Source organism: Hirundo rustica, chromosome 17, assembly GCF_015227805.2.
Source record: "Hirundo rustica isolate bHirRus1 chromosome 17, bHirRus1.pri.v3, whole genome shotgun sequence".
Lineage (NCBI taxonomy): Eukaryota > Metazoa > Chordata > Aves > Passeriformes > Hirundinidae > Hirundo > Hirundo rustica.
Window position 1 is genome coordinate 4,137,026 of NC_053466.1, and position 22,484 is coordinate 4,159,509.

Sequence of the window (22,484 nt, forward strand, 5' to 3'; positions counted from 1 at the left end):
TCCACCTTCAGCTTGGCCAGAGGGTCTGTGAAGGGAATGAAGCCTGGGGAAGCCCAGCATGACACTAGAGCAGGCACAGTGACACCAGGGTGGCACCACGGTGACACCAGAGTGGCACCACACAGCACATCCAGAATGCCCCAGGTGTAGTGCTAAGAAATGTTTATTTAAAAAAAGCAAAGACATCACGGGTGACACCAGTCACAGCAAAGGATCATTCATCACATTTGTCCTTGGACAATAAATTATGACGTGGAGCATCATGGTGCCCTTTGGAAGAGGTTGCCATGGAGGGATGCGCTGGGAGGATACAGGCACAGATGTTTCCAAGCCCTTGATCTTCATATTTTCATGCAAGAAATTGCCCTTTGGGGCCTCTCCAGCGTCCTGCACCCTCCAGCTTTAATCCATGGATGGGTGTGGGAGAGAAAAGCCTGGGAGCACCTGGATACGGCACCAGGAAATTCTCTGAATGCACAGGAACAGACAAAACCCAAGATATAAATATCACTTTTTGCTCATAGAGGTATAACTAGACTAAATGCTAAGTTCCAACATATTTCAGATGTCTCATCACATTATTTGCAATGTGTGTTAACGGGTACAAAGCAGGGTTTGAAAAATATTTTTAGAAGCTACATTAGAATCAGGTTGTTTTTTTTTTTTTTTTTCGTTAATTAGCAAAGACTATTATGAAAGGTACAGTGACAATATTTGGTCTCTGAATTTTTTAAAAAGGATGAGTTTCACAGTATCAAAAGTGCTTATTAAAGAAATGTAGTGTAAAAACTGCGATAAGGTGGTTGTGGTTCTGATGATGAATAATTTAGTGGCTGTAAAACAGGTTACTGCAGCATATTACAAATCGAACAGTGCTCAGTTCACATAATTTCTTTTCATAACAATAAATATAAATAAATTTACAAATAGTAATACTGCCTAGCACAAGAATAGACAGAAGCACAATGCACAAGACTATAAACAACTCTATTTTTTAAAAAAATCCTAAAAATCTGCATAATTCCTAAAATCCTCTAGCCAGTGATCAGTCTAATAGTTCAGTAGTACCACTTCCTTCAGGGGTGAGGACTCTTACAAATCTAGATATAACAGTGATCTGCTAGGGAGGCGAGTTTTCCTTTTTTAGTGGTTTTGCTCCTTTTCTCCTACCTCCTAACAATAAATTAACAACCGTTACGTCAGAAAAGCGTTAGTGGTGCAAACGTCTCCAGGAACCGGGGGAGGTCTTTGTCCAATTTGGCAAATTCCGGAAAAAAGGACACACCAGGGGCACAATCAACCAACTTGGGGCTGGCCAGCCCCTCGGCTTGTGGTGGCCTCTGTGACAGCGGTGACACTGCAGCTCCGCCACGGTGTGGAACGAATTTAATTCCCTTGACTGGGTGATTTTTAGCTCAGTTACATTCCAGTGAAAGTTCCTGCTGCCTTCCAGGTCCTTCCAGAGAGCTCCCCGGTCCCACAACAAGCGTGTCCGTGCCCTTGCCACGGGGAAAATTGGTTCTACCGAGTCCCAGCTTGATTTATTTTGGCCTCACGCGCTGGAAGCAGCCAGCGCATCCCAAAGCGGGACGAGCTCTTGGAGCTTCCCGGTTGGATTTTCACCACGGGGAAGAACCGTCCCTCGGGATCCGTGGAACGGTGCCGAGCTCAGAGCAGAGGGATGGGTTTGTTGCCTTGGGGGTTCATGTACTGAGCAGCTGCCACATTGTCCAGGGTGGTGTAGGTGGTGTAAAGGCCAGTGACCTGCAGGTCGGAGAAGGAGCGGTCGCTGCCGCTGGACACGGGCGTGAGGCCGGGCGTGCCCAGCTCGCAGTCGGAGAGATGCAGGGGGGAGTTGCTGAAGGCACCCAGGGTGTCCAGGCTGAAGCTGTCGTCTTTCATCTCCTCCCAAATGTTCCCTGGAAAAAGACGGAATCCTGCTCACAGCAGCACATCCCCAGCTCCCGGGGTTGGAGCTAAAGGGCTTCGCTCGCTGCTCGAGGGTGGGACCACGGTGGTGCAAAGGGGCAGCAAGTCTGATCCTCTAAATCCTGTGATTCCAGACCTTTCTGGGCACCACGTGTGCCTGATCACCCCCCAAATCCTGTGATTCCAGACCTTTCTGGGCACCAAGTGTGCCTGACCCCCACTCCCAAATCCTGTGATTCCAGACCTTCCTGGGCACCAAGTGTGCCTGACCCCCACTCCCAAATCCTGTGATTCCAGACCTTTCTGGGCACCAAGTGTACCTGATCCCCCCCCCAAATCCTGTGATTCCAGACCTTTCTGGGCACCAGGTGTGCCTGATCACCCCCCAAATCCTGTGATTCCAGACCTTTCCAGACAGCACCTCTCTCTCTCTCTACCTGTGCTCTAGCCAGGACCATGTCAGGCACGGCACAAACCAAGGAAGTTCTATTTGCACACAAGGAGAGCCCCAAAGCACGAGCAGAGCTGTTTTCCCGGGAACAGAGAGATGTGATATCCCAAATCCTGCTGCTTGGACACCCCTGCTTCCACCCCCTGCCGTGCCTGCGCTGGAGCCAGGAAGGTTCTTCGCTGTCCCACCTGGCACAGGGACAAAACCCACTGAGGGTGACCCAGGAAATCACCCTGCAGCCACCAACACCCAGCGCCAGCTCAGCCCCGTCCCGGAACATCCCACCGAGGATCCTGCTCGGCTGTTCAGTGCTAAGCATAGCCACAAAGCCCAGCTCTGCCCTCGCCCCGTACCTTGCAGCGCGAAATCCATAATGCTGGGATCCAGAGCGTCCACCTCCGTGCTCATGTCCACCGCCACGTTGGGGAAGTCCGGGGCGCGTCCCATGGCGTGGTGGGGCAGGGGGCTGTGGCTCATGTCGGGCAGGGTGTGCAGGGGAGGCGTTTGTGCAGGCGCTGGAGAGTTGGGGGCCAGGCGAGCCTGGGTCTGGAGCTGGTGGTGCAGGGGCAGGGACTGCAGGGACAGCGTCATGATGGGCTGGGGCTGGAGCTGGGACACGGAGATCCGGCCCAGGGGGGGCCCCTCGGGCTCTGCCTGCTTGTTGGGCCGCCTGCAGCTCTCGGGTCTGTCAGTGATCAGCTTGTCCAGCTCCTCTGCCCGTTCCAAGGAGGAAAAGAGATTGGGAAAAGAGACTCTTTAACCCGTTTGTTCAAGCTGGGGGACTGCCGGAAAGCACGACCACATTTATGACGTGAATTGTCACCATATGAGACCCAGCACGGGCTGTGACCGGGCAGGCAGCAAAGAAATGCCACCTAATTCCTTCCCCAAATCCACTGCCATGGTTATCCCTGACTGAGCTAAAGAAATGACCCTGAAACTGCAGAGCAGCCTGGCCACCCCTGACGGCAGCTCACCCCCAGCTGCAGAACTCTGTGCTCAGAGGAACGCCCAGAATTCTGCTTGTCTCCCAAATAAGTACAAAAAAACAAAAAAAATCCCCTCCTGGCTGTTTCGAAGGCCCCTTTGCTTTTAAACAAATAACATGTAATTTATCACTGACTGCATGCTACTGATTCTGTAGCAAAAAAACCCCTCCCAAAAAAGAGTCAATACTGAGCTCCTGAAAGCTTAGAAAACATGTTGCTTTATAAATTAGAAATTTTACAAACAAGGGGAGGAAATTATAAACAAATCAGATATAAATATAAATAAATATATCACATAGACAATATTTATAATAATATAGCATAAATAATATCAGGTTCCATTTCATAAAAAAGAAAACGTCTTAGGAAAGGGAGAGTTTTGCGGGAGAACAGGCAAGAAACAGCATTAAAATGCTTCTCTGCGAAAAGTGCATTGAAGTGTCACTCGATATTGAAATGTTCCTTGCACGCAGTAACCCCGGAGGCGGCGGAGCCGTGCAGGGAATGCCGCGGAAGCGCGGGGTGAGGGACACCAGCCCTACCTGGGTTAGCCATGCTCCTGTGAATAGCAGCCAAATCCTTCCTCTTCCACTTCTGCATCTCCTCCTCCATCTTGTCGATCTTGGCGGGGTTGAGGGCCCACAGGCAGCCCTTGCGGGACGTGCCGCTCAGTTTGTTCTCCACCTTCTCAAAGCACTTGTTCAGGGACAGGTTGTGGCGCACGGAATTCTTCCACCCGTCGGGGGCTGTCTGCAATGGGGGGCACGAAGGGGTTCACGGGGAAAGGGGGGGAAAAGGGGCTGGAATGTGGCGCTTCCCGGCTCGGGAGTGCTCAGGTACCTTGAAGTAGGGGAAGTGCTCCTTCATGAAGCTGTAGATCTCGCTCACGGGCAGGCTCCCGGTCTTGCTGTTCTTCAGCGCCATGGCGATCAAACAGCTGCGGGCAGGGAAACCCGGGAATCGTGGAGCGGCTTGGGTGGGAAGGGACCTTAAAGCTCATCCACTTCCACCCCCTGCCACCTTCCTCCTTCCCAGGTTGCTCCAAGCCTGGCCTTGGACACTTCCACAGCTTCTCTGGGTGCCGGGGCCTCGCCACCCTCACAGGGCAGGGAATTCCTCCCCAATATCCCCCCTAACCCTGCCTCTGGCACTGGGAACTCCTCTTGTCCTGTCACTCCCTTCCTTCCTCTGGTCTAGCAGCCTTGGACCCACCTCTTCAGGCACAAACAGCTGGGATCCTGGATTTCTGTTCCCAGGGGCTCAGAAGTCACAGACCCACAGGACAAAGTGATGCACAAGGGACCCACAAAGATCACTGAGTCCAACTCCTGGCCCTGCACCATCCCCACGAGTCACAGCACATTCCCAAAAGGATTATCCAGACCCTTCTTCTCCTGGTGCTGTGACCACTCCCCTGTCACCCTCAGATTTTACTCCTCTGTGCTGATGCTGTGCTGCTCTCCAGGAACTTCTTAGCTTGTTCCCTCCTGCTGCCCCTCACAGGCAGCTTCCACAGAGCTCCTGCACGGACGAGGGGATCTTTGTTCCCTTCCGAAGGACTCAGACACCCCTGCCGTGTCACGGCCACCCCAGGACGGGCTGCAGGCAACGCGCCTCCTGCTCCACACTCACCTGTAGGAATAGATGGGCTTGGGATAATGCTTTGGGTGCAGTTCCTGGGCAGAGTGGGGAGCCAGGCGTGGCTGGGGATAGTGTGGCTGCGTCCCGTAGGATGTGTTGTAGATCGCTGCTGGGTTGCACTGTGCGCAGAGGGAAAAGAAGGGAAGTGTTGGACGCACAGTCCCCGCGGGCGTGCAGGTTTAGGGGGTGTTTTGGTTTTCTTTTAAAAGGCAAAAAAAGATTTGATCTCGGCAGGTACTTCAAGACAGACAACGAGCACATACCAGTACCTGCTGGGGGTTCTGGGCCAGGGCAAACACCTGCTGGGAGTGAGGAGGAGGAGGAGGAGGAGGAGGAGGAGGAGGAGGGGGAGGAGGGAAGAGCTGTTGCTGTGTTTGCAAACCGGGGGACAGCTGACCACCCACGGCGTAGGGGCTCATCTGCCGAGAGAAACACAACAGTCAAGGAATTACCAACGCCCTGTCCCAGGAGCTGGGGCAATAACGAGCCATCGAGGCCCGCTCTTACATTGGCTCCGTGTGTCGAAATGGAATTGAGGCCCAGGATTCCCTGTGGGAGGCTGGCCTGGACGTGGATCATCGCTCCGGGTGTCGAGTGCATCGTGCTCCCCACAGCACCTGGCGCGGAGAGAGGAAGGCGAGGAATGCTCCCATGGAAGCGCAGTTCAGGGAAAGGGGGCTGGCGCTGGGGCTCAATGTCACCCTGGTTTTTCTGAGTTTTTTAAAGCCTTTTGATTGTTCATAAAATGGAGTCAGACTTTTTAGCTACTGTACAATATTAGGAGCAGTTTCTACCTTTTCCCACAGATGTAACCTAAACAAATCCTTTGTTTTTCGTTCTCTGTCCTTTGTTTGCATATTTCTAACCTGAAAACAATTGTAACTGACGGTTGGCCTGGCCATTCGGCTGAGGGGTGAAAACTCCGGAAGCCAATCCCCAGCCAGACCCACAAATGTATAAAAAGTAAGAAATAAACAGGCAGAGGGCTCTCCGCCTTGGTTCTCGGCCTTGGCTCTCTCGGAGGAACAACTCTGCCCTGCGAAATTTCTCGTCTACGTGTGATTGCTTTGCGTATCCCAGTCACAGCTCAACACACGCTGCTGAACACGGGGAAGCTCCGGAGAGCCCACCCTCTCTGGCTTCCCATCCCCAGGGCATTTCACAGCTTGCCCGGATGACATCAGCCGCCCCCCAAACTCGTCCGGCAGGGCAGGAGGGGCGGCGGCTGTCGGCCAGCCCGCGGTGGTGACACAGACACGGTGTCTTTCAAAGGAGAAACCGCACGTTCAGCGTCGCCTGGATTCGTGCTCCCAGGCAGGAGGGGTGACACGCTGAGCCCTCCCTGCGGAATGTGTGTTTACCTAAAGGATGTTCACAAGGGGAGGAAAGGAGTTCGACCAACACGCGCTGCGAGGCTGCGGGGAGCAAAGCGGCGCGAGGTAAACGAGGTGCCCTTCGTTTTACCGGCGTTGGAACAAAGCAGAAAGATTAATTGTCTAATTTCCTAATTGCAGAGCCGCTGAAAACCTCTGAAACCTCCGGACTTAAAATACCTCAGCCCAACAAAGTGCCAGCAGCTGCACTGAGTAGAATTCCCCACGGGATCTGAGTGTTGCCAGTGCTGGAGCTCTCTCCCTCTGGGAATGAGGGCAAGGCACCAGCAGAGCCCTTGTGAGAAGCCAACAAGCTCCAGGTCTTTGGACAGGAAGCAAAATGTAAAAGGCTAGGAGGAGGGAGCCTGAGGGGGAGTGGCAGGCCGTGCTGTTTCAGGAGCAGTTATTCCCTATTCCCACTTCCCAACAGTACCTGTCTGCTGGAGCATGGCGTTCTGGGCCCCCAGGCTGAAATCCATCCTCCCACTGGCCATCTGTTGGAGCCGGGGCACATCCACGGATGTCAGCCAGGACAGGGACTGCAGATCCCCTGGGAGCTCATCCTCGCTCAGCTGGGACGGGTCTGAAGCCAGGAGTCTGCAAAGCAGCAGGGAAGGTTTAGCAGGGAGCAGGGATGGGGCTGCGTTATCCCTGGAGAGAGATGGCTGGGGTGCCAAAGCTCCGGTAGGACAGTGGGGAAAACCACCAGGCTGGAATTCTCTATCCAAATCCAGATGTGCCTGGTGGTTTCACATCTGGTTCCTGACACCCTTTACCCGTTCTTGTGTTCCTTTGTCCAGTCTGAAACCTTCTGGTGAAGAAAACCTCCTGTGGAGCATTTGTAGGGGAGTAAGGAACCCAGCAGAGAAACTGCCTGGAAACAAACCCAAACTGATTCCTTATTTTCACATCTGTCGGAAATTTTCACTTGTTTGGCTCTGGTGGGGGAGAAACCAGGACTTTGAACCTGATCATTCTGTATTAACCCTGCAACCCAGAGCCTTGGAATGTCTGTGCTGCTGCTGGGACCCCTGGAAAAGCTTTTCCCAGCCACTGGATCCTGTCGGTGGTGACAGATCAGCAGCTGCACAGAAAGAACTTCACAGACTGAACTGCTGATATCTTCCATTCAGATACAGGAAGTTACTGAGGCTTAAAAACCGCCAATTTTTAGGCAGTTTTTGACAGAGTAAAGTTGCAGAATGAAAGGTTTGGGACTGGAGGCACCGCATCTGCCAGGCACGGCTGTGACAGGCTGCTTTTGGTTCAAAGCTCTGCTTCTGACACCTTTTACATGCTGCAGATCACCTGCTTTGCTTTGCTTCTGACAGAGCCTGTGGTACAAAACGGGAATATTGGAATCTATTTACAGTACTCAAAAATTCCTGTGTGGTCCAAACTCCCCGCTGAAGTCAATACAAGAACTCTTGCAAGTGAAAGGCTAAATTAATTAATTCGTGTGAAACAGTACTACGGGAGTCACTGGTACCTTGAGGAGTAAAGCAGTAATTAGGAGATGTCAGGAAGTTGTCATTTGACACCCAGGGTAAACCGAAAGGGGTTCAGATCCAGGAAAACATCTTTACCTCTCAGAAGAGCACAATTTAGTTGGATGCGGTTGGTTTTGCTTTCAAACCCTTTTGCTTTCAAGAGCTCTGAGAGGTGTGTTAAAGCGGTGTCTGCTGCTGATGTGTGTCTGCTGCCAACTGATGCTGCAGAAACCTTAAATAAATCTGGTCTCTTGCTGAAGCATCTTTTATGTTTTACACGACTCTAAAATCAGCTTAAAAGAACAAGGCAGAACCCCAGCGCCTGCCTGCCCGGGAGGTTTCAGCTCCTCTATTCAGGAATTCCAGAAACACCTATCAAAGCTCCCTGAACCACTGTCGGGGAGATTTTTAAAGCAAAACTCTGTTTGTTTGCAAAAAGATTTTGTAAAGAAAAAAAAAAAAGGAGAGGGGGGGGGAAGGGGAGGTGGAAATCAACACAGGACCGAGAGCCAAAAGCTCAAACCCTGGCCAAAAAAAAAAAAAAGACAAACAACACAACAAAACCTCTTCAAATCTCCCTCCAGCCTACCCCGTGCTCTCTCTCCTACTGTACTTATAGGGCAATAATTAGCATTGCCATGGTTACGCCCTTCAGTTATTTCGTGAGGCCGGGGGACTTCAATCCATTTAAAAAAAAAAAAAAAAAAAAAGGGGGGGGGGGGAAGGAAAAGAAAAATAAAAGAAAAAGGAAGGGAAAAAAAAAAAAAAAAAAAAAAGGAAAGGGGAAAAAAAAAAGGGAAAGAAAAAAAAAAAAAAGAAAGAGCCCATCAGGTGACGGCTCTCCCGGCGCGGAGATTGGCTGGATTGGAAGAAAACAAGGGGCATGAAATGATTTGAAAAAGCGGGCAGGCTCGGGGGTCGTTTGCAACAGTTGGTTCCATTGAGGGGGAGCCGCCGGCGCTTTGTGCGCCCAACGCCCGCCGCCCCCGGCACGTGTCCCCCATTGTCTTTGGGGACCCCGCTTAATTGTCCTGCCCCCGCTCCCCCTGCCCTTCTTACAATCCTCCCATTAATCTGCCCGGGTGACAGGCGACACACAACACACGTCCCCTCGCCATCTGGCACCCCCGCGCCCTGCCGGAGCCGCCGGCACGAACGGGGTCAGCGCCCGCCGCCTCGGGCGGCATCCCCGGCTCCTTCCTCATCCTCACCCGGGATGCTCCCAGCCCGCGGCTCCCCGACAGCCCCGCGGCGGGGGAGGCCCTCGGAAGGGGGAACTGCGTGTCCCCACTCAGCACCCACTGCAGGGACGGGAAAAGGGGAAAGGAAAGGGTCTGGTATCAGCTGGGAAATCGCTGTCGTTGTCATCAGGATGTTTTAGACAGATATGGGGATGCAATGGTGTTTAATAACTAGGCAAGGGTGCAAGATGGCTCTTTCTCAAAGTTAATGGTCTTCCCTTCCCTTCCCTTCCCTTCCCTTCCCTTCCCTTCCCTTCCCTTCCCTTCCCTTCCCTTCCCTTCCCTTCCCTTCCCTTCCCTTCCCTTCCCTTCCCTTCCCTTCCCTTCCCTTCCCTTCCCTTCCCTTCCCTTCCTTCCCTTCCCTTCCCTTCCCTTCCCTTCCCTTCCCTTCCCTTCCCTTCCCTTCCCTTCCCTTCCCTTCCCAAACCACCTCAGCCTGTTCACTACTCGTTTTTTTTCTTTTTTTTAAAAAATGAATTTGCTAGTTACCAGATCAACATTCTGTCAAAAAATGGGGGAGAAAGCAAATTCAATCAGAATTACATCCCTGCCCGTGGCAGAGGATGGAAACAAGATATGTGAGGTCACTTCCAACCCAAACCGTTCTGGGATTCTGCGATTCCGTGATTCCATGATTTGATAATTCTAGGATTCCATGGTTTCAAGTTTAAGGATTATTCTTGAGGCTGCCTTCAAAACCAATCTCTCATGGTTTCTGTCACGATCTCAGTTGAGATCGCTCATGCCCTAAAGAAGGTGAAATTTTAAAGAATTCCCATTGCTGCCTGCTGAGGAGTTTTAAAAGCTCAGGGATACCCAGCACATCTCCCAGGCCACAGGCTCAATGTGTGCCCTGCTTTCAGCCAAGAATTTCTAATTTATCTGCAAAAAAAGAGAAAGCCAAACACGGGAATAACCAGCATTGTCATCTCCTGGGGTTCACTCTTCCTGACCTGGAAACTGCCTGTGCCAGGACAGCTACGGATCCACAAGGACATGTTGGAATACCAGGTGGGATTGGATTCTGCTCCCCACCACCACCCTGCTCGTCTCAAATTGGAGGATAAACTCCAAGAGGACAAACTCCAGGAGGATAAACTCCATGAGGACAAACTCCAGGAGAACAATCTCCAGGAGGACAAACTAACTCCAGGAGGACAAACTCCAGGAGTCAGAGCTCCTGCCTTTGGCTGGGTGTTCACAGCCCCTGGCACAATGGGGCACTGTGGTAAAAGCAGCCTTTCAGCGCATGTAAATGAGATAAATAGCGATAGGCTGTAATTAATGCACTGCTGAGCCTCCCCTGCTCATTCCCAGGGCTCCTGGAACAGCCACGGAGCCACCGAACCCCGGGAAGGGGAAGGTGCAGCCCCAAGAACGTGTTGCAAACGTGGTGTTATTTTTCGAGGTGTGGTGAAATGATGCAACTCCACTTTTACCCCTCTGCCTTCAACTCCCTGCAGGAAAACACCTCCTGCCTCTGTTTCCCTCCTAGAAAGGCAGCTGTAAGGATGGGAATCCGGAGGGAGCCGAGGATTTAAAGCCCAGTTCTGCTGTGTGTCCCAGGATGCTGATCCACAGATCCTCCCCTGGAAAGTGCCTGGAAAACTGGATGTGATAGGGAAACGCTCCGTGGCACTGTTGGTCTTTACAATCTGCTCTGGAGTTATCTGCCCAAAATATTTATCCCATCAGGGTAATGTTGGATCAGGAACACCTTGGAATGAGACCCTTTTCCAGAGCTGATGCTGGGCTCACCTGGCAAAATTCACTAGAGCCTGAGAACAGCACAAAATCCTCACTCACAGCTCCCTAAAGGTGTCTTCACCTTTTTCTCCCCGCCGTCAAGAGCATCCTGCTGGCACAGCATGGAACTGGAGTCATTCCTGGCCTGACCTTGCAGGAATTTAACACCAGAGCTGGATCTGGGTCTGTGCTCGCCAGCAGGACTGTGCCACTTTCCCCCAGGCCGAGCTGTTGGAGGCAGCTGGATCTGAGGTGGTTCCTCAGCTCAGGAACCACTGCCAGGGGAACTATCCATGGATTATCCACCTCCACACTGCACGGGATGCTGAACCCGTGCCTGGAGACTGTAAGGACCATCTCCTCAACACCCCGTCAGCTCCATCTGAAACAAAGCCAGGCCAAAACCCTGCAGCTGCCCTTGGGATATCCCACAGTTTTAAGTCTCACTCAAAGGACAGGATTTTTCCCCATTTCCAGCATTGCCACCTGAGTTTTAGCCCAGGCTCAGGTGACACAACTGCTCACCAGGCAGGAGCAATCGGGTGATGGGTTCTTAATTAGCTGTTTGCAATGGTTTATCCAGCGAGGGGCAGTTGGACAGGAAGAGTCCGAAGAAAACCTCTTCCAGAAGTGACGTTTTCCTTTGGGGTTACACAAGATCCTCAGGACGAGCACAGGGAGTTTTTACAGGCAAGACAAGGCAAGGATTTGTACTGTGACTGTGTCCTTGGTGAGAGCTGTCCCCTGCTTTACTGAAGGATTCCACTCCCCCATCTCCTTTAGCTCCTCATTCCACCTGCTCCCCTCCTTCCCTTTACGTCCTTCCCCTCCCATTTTCCTGCCTCCCAGGTGCTTTTTTCCCCCGCTGTTTTCTGGTTTCCACACTCACAACCAGCTGCCCCTCTCAGGTTGTTCCCGCCCCAGCTCCTCTCCTGCTTTTCCCAGCAGCTCCCAGAGTTTTTGTTCGGTGATTCCTCCTGCAGGCGCAGCACACACCCAGTCCCAAACCATCATCCCACCCCTCTCCCCTCTTCAAGATCCCTGAGTTATTTCTGGCCTCGCAGGAAATCAGAACAGAAATTCAGCAGCTTTCCAGGGACAAAGGGAGCCCCTCCTTATCTCTAACTCAAGAAACACTGCATTATCAGAACCAAAACTAGTGAGGAAAAAGCAAATAGCATCATTAACCTGGCAGGTGGTGACAGTCTCCTTTCCTTGCACCGCCCTGGACTCTCCGAAAACCTCCTGCAAAGGTACTTGGTGCTAGGAACAGGCTACAGCTGCACTCCTGGAGCCTTTTATCCACCCCAGGTGCGCATTTCACAACCCCCATTACACCAGTTTGCTGCGGGATCAGTGCAAACTGGATTGCAGTGAAATGTGTGATGCTTAAACCCGAGAGGAAGCGAGGGGCGATGGCAGCGCCGCGCCAGCCGCTCCTTCCCTGCTCTGCTCTAACCACCCCTGGGCCGGGATTTGCCAAATGCAGCTGGGACCTGACCCTGGAACCTGTTTGGTAAAAAAAATCCCAGGCCAAAAAAAATGCAAAGATCGAACCTTGGACCGATGTCAGACCGAGCAAAACGCGCTGAGGCACCAGGGACTACGGGAATGTTTTATATTAAAAACAGCACCATGGTCGGACAGGGAAGCGGCTTTTTCCTTGGAAATTGCTGCTCTCTAGCACTGGAGCTCTGTGCCAGTGTGGTGTGAAGGGAATATCAGCTCTGCAGCCTGACCCCGGGCAGGGTTCTCAGAACCCCCCCAGTCGCTGGGTCTGCAGCAGCTCCTCTTCCTGCACTGGTCAGTGAGTGCAGCGACCCTCTGAGACCCCCCAGGAACGCTGCGAAAGTCCCAATTCCCTTTCTCTTTCCCTGTTTTGGCCAAGCACCGTTTCTGAGGTGACAGAAGCTGTTCACCCCGAGGTGCTGCCCCAAACCAGCCCCTCCCGGCTCCGCCGCCACCGCACGACTTTGGGAGAAGCCGCAAATTTTTATTCCTCCAGATCAGCACATTTCAGGAGTAGTGCCGAGGAAACAGTTGTGCTAATCCACTTAAATCAATCCAGTTTGACTGATTCCTTGGAGAGGTTTCTCACTTCTTTTTTTTTTTTTTTTTAAAGAATGAAGCAACTCCCGTGCTGGAATTCCTGCGGCACTCGGAGTCATTATCTCAGCCCCTGTCAGACACGCACGGGAATGTCACGGGAATGGACACTGGCATTTTCTCCAGGAACAATTAGGGTGTTGTTAGTGATGCATTTGTAACCTTCTGTGTGCACACTCCCATCCATCCATCCATCCATCCATCCATCCATCCATCCATCCATCCATCCATCCATCCATCCATCCACGGGGACAGAGGTGTCGCTTCCTCCCCACAAACCCCAGGGCTAAAAGAACCCCAAACGTGAGGGCAGAGTTTAGAGCTAAAATGTGCTCAGATTAGAGATTTGTCATCTTTTTCCCCACTGGAATGCTGTCGCATCTGGAATTTATGGAGTACTGCAGTCCTGTGCTTCTTAATCTGATTTTCCACGAAATTATGGCGACATAAAGTAATTATGGCAAAAGATTGCTCAGACTAATGAGCTAATGAATATGGACAAATTTTTAAGAATCAGGGAGATAATTAATATGGGGTAAAGGACAATATAATCCACTAATATATTGAATTATTAATGATTAACACCTTTTGATCAAAAATAGATCTATTTAAGGCTTAATTCCTGTTTAACATATAGAAAAGGCCTTCAAAAGACTCCTGACAAGGCTTCTGTCAACTGGAAATATGTAATAACACACAAAAATAAATTAGAAATGTGGTTCTTACACCAAATGTTGTTGAATCAGATCTTAAAATCAAAATGTCAGATTCCACATTTCAATTCAAAATATTGCTTGAAGGCCACGGCGCCCAGGAGCTGAAGAACCTGGATTCCCAGGAGTCAGCCCATAAATTCCATGGAAAAAGTCTCCTATAATTTGCACAGCTCCGTGCTGAAACAACCACCAGCCACCACTGCCTAGAAAACTTGTGGTCTGCCTGTGCTGTGATTTGAAATCCAAATAGTGACACTGAAACATGTTAAATTATTAACTATGATTAACGAGGGTGAAGTGCTGGGGGTTAAAAAGAATCCCGCTGTGTTGCAATTCCCCAATTGCATTCCCTTAAGTGCGATGTGGAACCATCAGGAATATTTGTCAGCCCTACAAGGATGAATATATTGGATGTGATGGTATTTTCTGTAGGAAACTTAGAAAGGCAGCTGCTAAAATAAAGAATTATTTTGCGTTGCATCCAGGCAGTGGAGGAGATCTGATGGCCCTTAGTCATCCCTGCGCTGTTTTACATCCCACAGCGGCACTGGCGGGAGAGAGATCTGCCTAAAATCGCTTTGCTGGGGTGCAAAAACTCCCGGGATTTCCCACAGTGGCCAAAAGCAGCCCGAGCCTCGTCACCACGGCAAATTTACTGCAATTTCGGAGCTGCGCATTTCAAAGATCTGCTGAGGTCGGATTTTACGAAAAAAAAACCCAAAAAATACCCTCCCCCCACGAAAAAAAAAATAATAAAAAAATAAAAACAAAACCCCAAGTTTTCCAGCTGTAAACATAATCTGCCTGCAGACCGATGGGTGTCCGGGGGTTTGATCCCCTCCCTTCCCAACTTTTCCTCCTCGCGGCAGAGCCGGGGCTCCTCCGAGTCCAACTGTCCCATTGAAAGATTCCAAATGAGACAGAGGAGCATTCTCAGCGCAGCCCCAGCCTCCCTCTCGCTAATTGGAGGCCATTCCCCATTTTGTGGAGCCTTGATGCTCCCCCATGGAGAACTCGGGACTCCGGGTTCCAGTCTTGGGCTGTGGTGACAGCAGGAGAGTAAACAGAGCTGATAGAATTTGACAGGTCTATTCTTTTCTTAAAATCATTCAGTCTAAAAGATTTTCTTTTACATAATCCAAAGTGTTTTCTCATGAAGCAGGACAAATGCTGCCCCGCGTTTATGGTGCGGTTCGGATTTTATGCATTTTTATCAGAATTTGCCGCTATTAAACGAGGTCAAGTAATTGGTTTTAAAGCCGCGGTAAGGAAATCGCAAGCGGGTGAAAAACTTTAGAGAGCTGAGCTCAAAATGTTTCACGGAGGACCCAAAGCTGGCTTTTAAAAAGAGGTCAAGAAGAAAGTTATGATTTTTTTTACTGCAGTAAGAGAAATCCTATCTTTCTTCCCCCCCCAAAAATCCTTTTTTTTTTTTTTTCTTTTTTTTTTTTTTTCCCTGCAGCTCTGAGTTAAAGAATAGTTCTCTCCCTAAAAAGGGGGCTTTGTTAAGGTGAGGAGCTCTGCAGCGCACTGAAGATCCAGCCTTGAATCCACGTCCCCAGAAGTCCCTCTCACCCACACCCTTCCTTAAATCCCAAATAATTTCTTCACCAATATTTACGTAGCCGAGAAAAATGCCCAGAGCAAACAGCGCCTTGGTAAAAAGCAAAAAAAAAAAAAGAAAAAAAAAAGAAAATTAAAAAGCCAGAGCCACAAACCTTTTCCCCAGAGGCTGCAGGGACTAAAACAAATCCCTCGCTGAGCTGCAAGAGGCTGCGCTGCAGCGTTTGCATTTTGAATAGAAAGAGGCAGGGGGAAGAATACCTGCAGCAGCCCCAGGAAAGGCTCCAGACCCCTTCAGGCTGGGAGGAAGGAGTCCCTCCGTGCTCATTGTGTCATTAAAAACAAAAGGGATTCATTCTCTCCTGGTTTGCTTTGTGTTTTGTGGTGGGAGCTGGGACGTGCCCTGTGCGTTCTGCGTTTCTTGGAGCTCGGCGTCATGTGACAAAATGTAACCTAAGGTAACCCAGGGCTCTGGAACTCGCGCAGAACCCTCCCGGAACCTCTAACAATGCTTTCAGGTGATAAATGGAGGCACGGTGGCGCAGGTAAATTCAATTCTGAAAGGCTCTTGGCACAGCCAGGTTCCTTCCCACCCCTATTAAAATCCCTTTGAGGTGTCAGTGCTCTGGAGGGCTACACGTTTTAATTAAAAACTCCTCCAGTGTCTCTTGTTTGGTCTCCCCATGACTGCTCCACAGCAATCTCAAAAAAGTGATGGGCAAGGGAACTTTTAATTTGTTGTATTTTCACCCGAGCATCCTTCTGTGGCAGCGCTCGCACAGGACAGAGAGTTTAGAGAGAGAGGTCAGCCCGAGGTTTTGGAGGTGTGTTTGGCATCAAAATCAGAGAATCGTGGAATTGTAGAACGATTATGGATGTAAAAGAGCTCCAAGATTATCAAGCCCAGCCTTCACCCAAACGCCACCGTTGTGAATACTTTGAGCAGGGACGTTTCTCCATAAGGAATGCATTGTAACCGCTCATCAGCCTTAGAAACCGATTTAGAGTGGATAATTATTCAGATAGTTAAAAAAAAAATAATAATAAAGAAGAAGAAGAAAAGTGGATTCCTGCGTGCTAAAAAGATTTTTTAGGAAACAAGGAGGAAGCAACAGGAGCTGGCAGCTGTGCCCGAGCGGCGCGCCTTTTGGGACGGATAAAAGCTCACCTGTACTCCTGCGAGGGGTGGTGGTTTTGCCCTGGGTTCCTGATGATTCCTGACATTATGGACGGGATATCGCTCTCTATCATCTCCTGGGGAAGCAGCGGAAGGCAGCGGTCAGCGGCAGTAGCTATCCAGCACTTCAGCAGCGGCGGGAGCCGCCGACCCCGCCCGAGCCCCGGCACCGGGGCACGGCACAGCCCGGCACCGGCACCGGCACCGGGAAAGGCAGGGAAACGCTTCACGGGGGACAATCCCATCCCAGACAGGGACCCCTGAGGGAGGGACAGCTACGGACAGGGACTGAGGGTACCGGGAGCACCGAGCCAGCCGGGAGCGCTCCCGCCTGGGGCTGCTCTCACCCCCCCCAAACCGCATCCGACGCATTTTGGATGAAAAAGCTGCGGGAGCTGCAGCGGTCCGGGCTGACAGGGGATGAGGGGAACCGGGAGATCCCAGCCCTGGACGCGCAGAGATGGAAAGGGAGCCCGGGAGAATCCCAGAGCCGCTGCCCCACGGATGGAGGGAGCCTGGTGGTTCCCAGCCCCGCGGATAGAAAGGGAACCCGGAAAAATCCCCAAACCGCTGCCCCAGGGACGGAGGGAACCAGGGAGAAACCCCCAGCGGGGACGGAGCGAGCCCGGAAAGACAACAGACCCACTGCCTCCAGCGTTCAGGGGGAGACCGGGTCCCCAAAACCCGCTGGCCCGGGGATGGAAGAGCCCGGGGGGTTTTAGGATGGAGCGAGCGCTGGGAATCCCAGCCGGGGATGGACGGACGGATGGATGGATGGATGGACGGATGGAAGGATGGATGGATGGACGGATGGAAGGAGCCCGGGGGTCCCCATCCCCGACCCCCCACCCCCCGTGCACCAACCTGCCGTGCGGGGCCCCGGGGCCGCCCGGAGCTCGGCGGGCGCTCGGTGCGCGGGGCCGGCGGCGGGGCCGCGCTCCGGCCCCGGTTTAAATTTCCCTCTCCGGAGCTGTCCAGCCCCGAGCATGCGCGGCCCGGGCTGGGGTCAGCGCCGGGGCAGGGCCGGGCAGAGCCGCCCCCGGTGCCCCCGCCCCGCGGCACCGGCACGGGCAGGGCGGGCGGCGCGTCCCGGTGGAGAGCGGCCGATAAAAAGGGGAGGGGAGAGGAGGGGAGGGGGGGAAAAAACACCCCCCCCCTCCAGATGAACCCAACTTCGTGCAACTTTCCGCAGGGAGGAGGGGGAGGGATTCAAACGGGCACCGGTGGGAGGAGAGCGGCGCCGAGGGAGCGGCTCGGGGGAGCCGGTGCCCAACGCCCGGTACCGGTGCACGGTGCCCGGTACCGGTGCTCGGTGCTGAGCGGTCGGTGCCGGGTGCTCGGTGCCCCGCTCGGTGCTGCGGGAAGCGGAGCGGAGGGAGCGGCCGGAGCCCCTGTCCCTGACTGTCCCCGACTGTCCCTGATTGTCCCTGGCTGTCCCTGGCTGTCCCCGACTGTCCCCGACTGTCCCTGATTGTCCCTGACTGTCCCTGGCTGTCCCCGACTGTCCCCGACTGTCCCCAGCTGTCCCCGCCTGTCCCCGACTGTCCCCGACTGTCCCCACCCGCCGCCGGTGCCGGGATGGCCGCGGGAAGGGAGCCGGGAAAGCCCGGGGCTGAGCCTCAGCGCTGCGGGAGGTGAGGGATGAGGGTGGGAGGGATGAGGATGGAACTGTGCTGAGGCCCTGGCACAAGGTGCCCAGAGAAGCTGTGGCTGCCCCTGGATCCCTGGAAGTGTCCAAGGCCGGGTTGGATGGGGTTTGGAGCAATCTGATAGAAGAAAGAGAATCGTTCATTCTGAGCGCAGTAATTCTGCCTCGTCTTTCACCAGGGGTTTTTAAAGCGTGGTTCAGCCGTCAGAGAGTGAAGTCTGATGACAGTGACATGAATTTGGGACAGTGTTACCCAAAACTACCAGAGAGACGTGGATCAAACCTCTGAACCAAGGTCAAACCCCGCATCAGCACAGATCCAGCCCCAGAAAACACTGGCTTGGACTGTCCAGGTCTTTTCTTGAGACCAGATTATTTTATTTCCTGTAAGCCCATCATCCAAACAGGGGCCCTATCAGGAGAGTGGCCTTTAAGCAGAGGCAGTTTGACACCAGTGATGACACCGGGTCCTTTGGGCTCTGCACAGCAAAGCTGGGATGTGGAAATACTCCCAATATCCTTGCACAACGAAAGCCCACAAGATCCATGATAAATGTGCTTCCTCGTGCTTGCCAGTTTACCACAGACTATGGAGGGGAGGAAACGTGAAGACATATTTTTTTTCCCTGCTCTTAATGAGAATCTGTTCACTTTGATGAGCGTCAAACCTCTCCCTGTTAATTGCTGTCAATAGAAGCGGAGATTAATCAATGCTTCTACGAATCAATGCCTTTATCAGGCACCTCAGGAGAACTGAAATAAGAGCAAAAGTCGCAGCAGTGGCAGAGCCTCAGGCACGGAGTTTGCACGGTCGCAAGTGTCCCCTTAATTGCAGGCTGCATTAATTAACGCTGGGCTGTAACTCATTAAAAGGTCATCCCAGAGCCGCCACATCCTTACCCTGTAACTTAAAAAAAACACTTTTAAAAAAATGCGCTCCCGTGGGTGAATATTTGCAGGAGGGGCTCGGATAAAACACAACGTTCCCTCCGGATCTCCTTGGAGCCCGCTCAGGACATTGTGCTGAGCGTTTCCCCTGGCTGCTTTCCTCGCAGGGACACATTCCACGCTGGTTCTCCCTCTCGGGGGATTTGCAGACCTTGGAAGGGCGGGATTGCGCCAGGAGAGGAGCGAAGGGTGGCTCCTGCCCCGTTTGCTCTCCGGGGGAGCTTCACCCGCAACGGGGAGGGATAAAGGGCTTGGTTCTCCAAACACCTGCAGGGGCAGGAGCAAGTTCCGACAAGGAAAATTCCAGTAAACTGGTGCAAGGAGCGTTTTCACAATGGGGGAAGTCCAACACCGCGAGGGGCACCGGGAAGTTTTGGGTCCCTGCCCTTGGAGGTGCTGGAATTGGACAGGACAGAGCTCTGAGGAATTCGTGGAGGCACAGAACGGGTTTGGGTTGGAAGGGACCTTAAAACTCATCTTGTTTCAGCCCCTTCCGTAGCCCAGGGAGCCCCAGGCTGTTCCGTGTTCCATCAGGTCAGCTCCAAGCTGGAGCTGCAGGACTACTGCAGGCTGATGGCTGGATGCTTAAAAAATTGGGGGTTTTTTTTCTCCTTGTTTTTGGTGTTTTCTCACCAGTTCCTCTCAGGCTGGAGAAATGATGGGGACGGCATGGAAAGGGATACTGAGATGTATTTTCTCCTGGCATCCATCAGCTCCGTTTCTTTCTGTGATTTAAAATATAAGAACACAAGATATGGACAATTTCTGGTTGTATTCGTAGTTATCCTTATCTCAGTTAAGGAATACTTTGAATTAACCTGTCACAAATGAAGTTATTTTTAGTGATTATTAATGTGCATTTAGGTATTTCTGTTGATTCGATCTTTGTCTGATTTATTTGGAGGCATGAAAAAATCACATATAGCCTTTATATCAACATTGTTCAGCAATTAACTTCTTCCTTTCTTTGGTCTAACAACTTTGTAGTGAACAAATAGTGCAATACAACAATAGAGGTAAAACAGGGATTTGTTTTTTCAAAGCCATTCACTTTCTTGTCTGTGAATTTCTCCTGGAATGTCTTTAATTTCTGTAGATTTTCTTCTAAATGGTAGGAATTTCTTTCGGATGACAAACTGAATTCATTTTACTACCAGCTGAGGTCATCCTAAAACAAGTTTGGTTTATTTTCCACACTCTCTGATGCTTTAGCAGAAAAGCAGGAGGGAAAAAAAAAGCAAGAGAGAGCTGAGAAACCTTCAGAAGCAGAGACCAATGAGAACTCTGTGAAGATTTTGGTGACCTCAGTGTCAGGCTGGAAAATCAAAATATTTCCCCCACCTCAGGCAGTTTGGACTGGGACCTGTGTTTTTTGTGGTGAAAAGCAGCTTCATGTTTATTCATCATCGTTTTTTGTGAAAGGACATTGGTGTGTCCTGACCCTGGATCTTCCTACTCCTCACTTGTTTTTGGTTTTTTTCTGATTATGGTTTTCATCCCTCTCCTTCTGAGTATCTAAAACATGTGGGGAAAACACTGATGTGAATTCAGCTCTGAAAGCATTTAGTGCTTCTTAGAGAGGAATAATTTCCTTGCACGCTTCAAGCCAGCTTTGTTTTATGGCACAGAATGGATTTTTGGGCTTCTCCGTTATTTACCCGCTTTAATTTAACCCCAGTCCCCTCCCTGCAGAGGTGAAATATTCTATTCACATTTCAAACTGCGACTCCGTCACTCGGATTCTCAGTCTCTGGTGGAGGTGGGAATTCGTTTACACTCCATCCCCTTTCCAGCGCCCAGATTTGGGGTTGTATCCTCACCCCCAGAAATAATAAAAAAACCCAGATCTTCCCGTTACCCGCCCGCTCTTTTCCCAGGATTTGTGCATTCATATGGGAATGAAAATGTGCAAATGGATTCTGTCCAAGCCACTGGAAACACAGGAAAACTCCACCAGCTCCCTCTTTTTATCCCCCTGCAAAAGCCTGCAAAAGCACCGACCGTTTGTTTTATTTCGGGATACTGTATCCTAACAAATTATCCTTAAAAATCATTTGGTGTGAAATTGCAGATTAATCCCACCGGGATGGGGGTTTAGCCCTCGTCTGGCCGCTCGGGAGCACACAGATGGTGGCTGGGAGTGTGACAAAAGGCACAATCCCTGATTACATGCATGGATGTAACGGACAGAAAGCTTTTCCTCATGGCCAAGGTGAGGAAAACACCGGAGGTCCTGGAGCCTGGCTCCTGCTGGGAGAGCTGTCCTGGAAAAGTTTTGCAGTGTCTCCCAGACAAAGGGGAAACCTGCTCCGACTCCCTTTAGAATCCCATTTTTACTTCCTAAGGCTGTTACTACTTTTCTTTTTCCTTGTTTTGTTTTATTGCATCTTTAGGAGGCGAGCGCCAGCAAATGGGGATTCCTTTCGGAGCCTGGCAGCTTCTTGTTCCCAGAATTAATTCTGCCTGTCCCACAGGGGAAATGTTGTTCTGCTTGTGAAGTGCTGGAAATCTGGCCTGGAAGAAATTAATCTTTATCCTTGTTGAAATGACGTTGCTGCCCTGCACGGCCCTGAAATTCCAACTGCCAGCTGAGCTACCCTCTGATTTTAATGTGAAATTGTTCTCACTTAGGAGCAGGATCCATCGTGCTGCTTGTTCCTGGCGGGGGTTCAGGTGTGTGAGAACAATGTCCCTGGGTCCCTGGAAGTGTCCAAAGCCACTTGGATGGGGTTCGGAGCAACCTGGGGTGGTAGAAGGTGTCCCTGCCCGTGGCAGGAGTGGAGCAAAAGGAGATTTAAGCCTCTTCCAGCCCAAACCATTCTGGAATTCCATGGTTTGCCTGGAAAAAAATGGGCCTGGGGCTTCTAAATGCCCCTGCAACAGAAATCCTGCAGAGCCAGGATTGTTTGTGCTTTAAGAGCTGGCAGAACCCCAAAACCAACCCACAAAGACACACATATATTTATTATTTAGCCAGTTAAACCTAAGCTTAGCACAATTTTTACCTCTGTGAGTGAACTACAGGGATACTTCACCCTAATTTATGTCTGGTCTGGGGCAAAATGGGTTTATAGGTGCAGTAATTGTGCAGTGGTTTTTATATACAATAACAAGAAGCAATGAAATTAGAACAAATCTGTGTGTTATGCCATCGTAAAATGAATACTTTTATTTTGTGCTCGGGGGGTGAAATAAATACTTCTGAAATTGTATTTTTTTTCCCCAAAACCAGAGGGATATCAACATGCTGTTGGCTGATGGATGTAATTCTTAATTTAGCCTGTCATTGGAAGAGACAACTTCAGCCCCAGAGCACACAGAATTGTCGCTTCTGATCTCTTTATTGCTCTTTTGTAGCCTGTGGTTTATTTACAGCTGAGGAGCTGTGCTGAGAATCCTGTGTAGGTCCCACCTCTTCCTTCATCACAGTAATGGGCTTTTCCTTAATTAATATCCCTCATTGTTT

At 51.2% G+C, this 22,484-nt stretch overlaps 1 protein-coding gene across 1 annotated transcript; it reads right to left on the bottom strand.

The window, feature by feature from the left end:
- Window positions 1-1,668: 1,668 nt before the first annotated feature.
- On the bottom strand, window positions 1,669-16,496 carry FOXN4 (forkhead box N4). The gene is made up of 9 exons (XM_040081322.1): window positions 16,414-16,496; window positions 6,817-6,980; window positions 5,518-5,627; window positions 5,280-5,429; window positions 5,002-5,129; window positions 4,210-4,306; window positions 3,912-4,119; window positions 2,734-3,093; window positions 1,669-1,919 (listed from the first exon to the last, which is right to left on the bottom strand). The coding sequence occupies exons 1-9, from the start codon at window positions 16,494-16,496 to the stop codon at window positions 1,669-1,671; spliced, it is 1,551 nt and encodes a 516-aa protein (XP_039937256.1).
- Between the last annotated feature and the right edge of the window lie 5,988 nt (window positions 16,497-22,484).

Coding starts and splice junctions, on each gene's coding strand:
- FOXN4 (XM_040081322.1), bottom strand. CDS start 16,496: ATGATAGAGAGCGATATCCCGTCCATAATGTCAGGAATCATCAGGAAC. Junction 5,628..6,816: donor CGCCATGCTCCAGCAGACAG/GTACTGTTGGGA, acceptor TCTCCGCGCCAG/GTGCTGTGGGGAGCACGATG. Junction 5,130..5,279: donor TGGCCCAGAACCCCCAGCAG/GTACTGGTATGT, acceptor CTCTGCGCACAG/TGCAACCCAGCAGCGATCTA.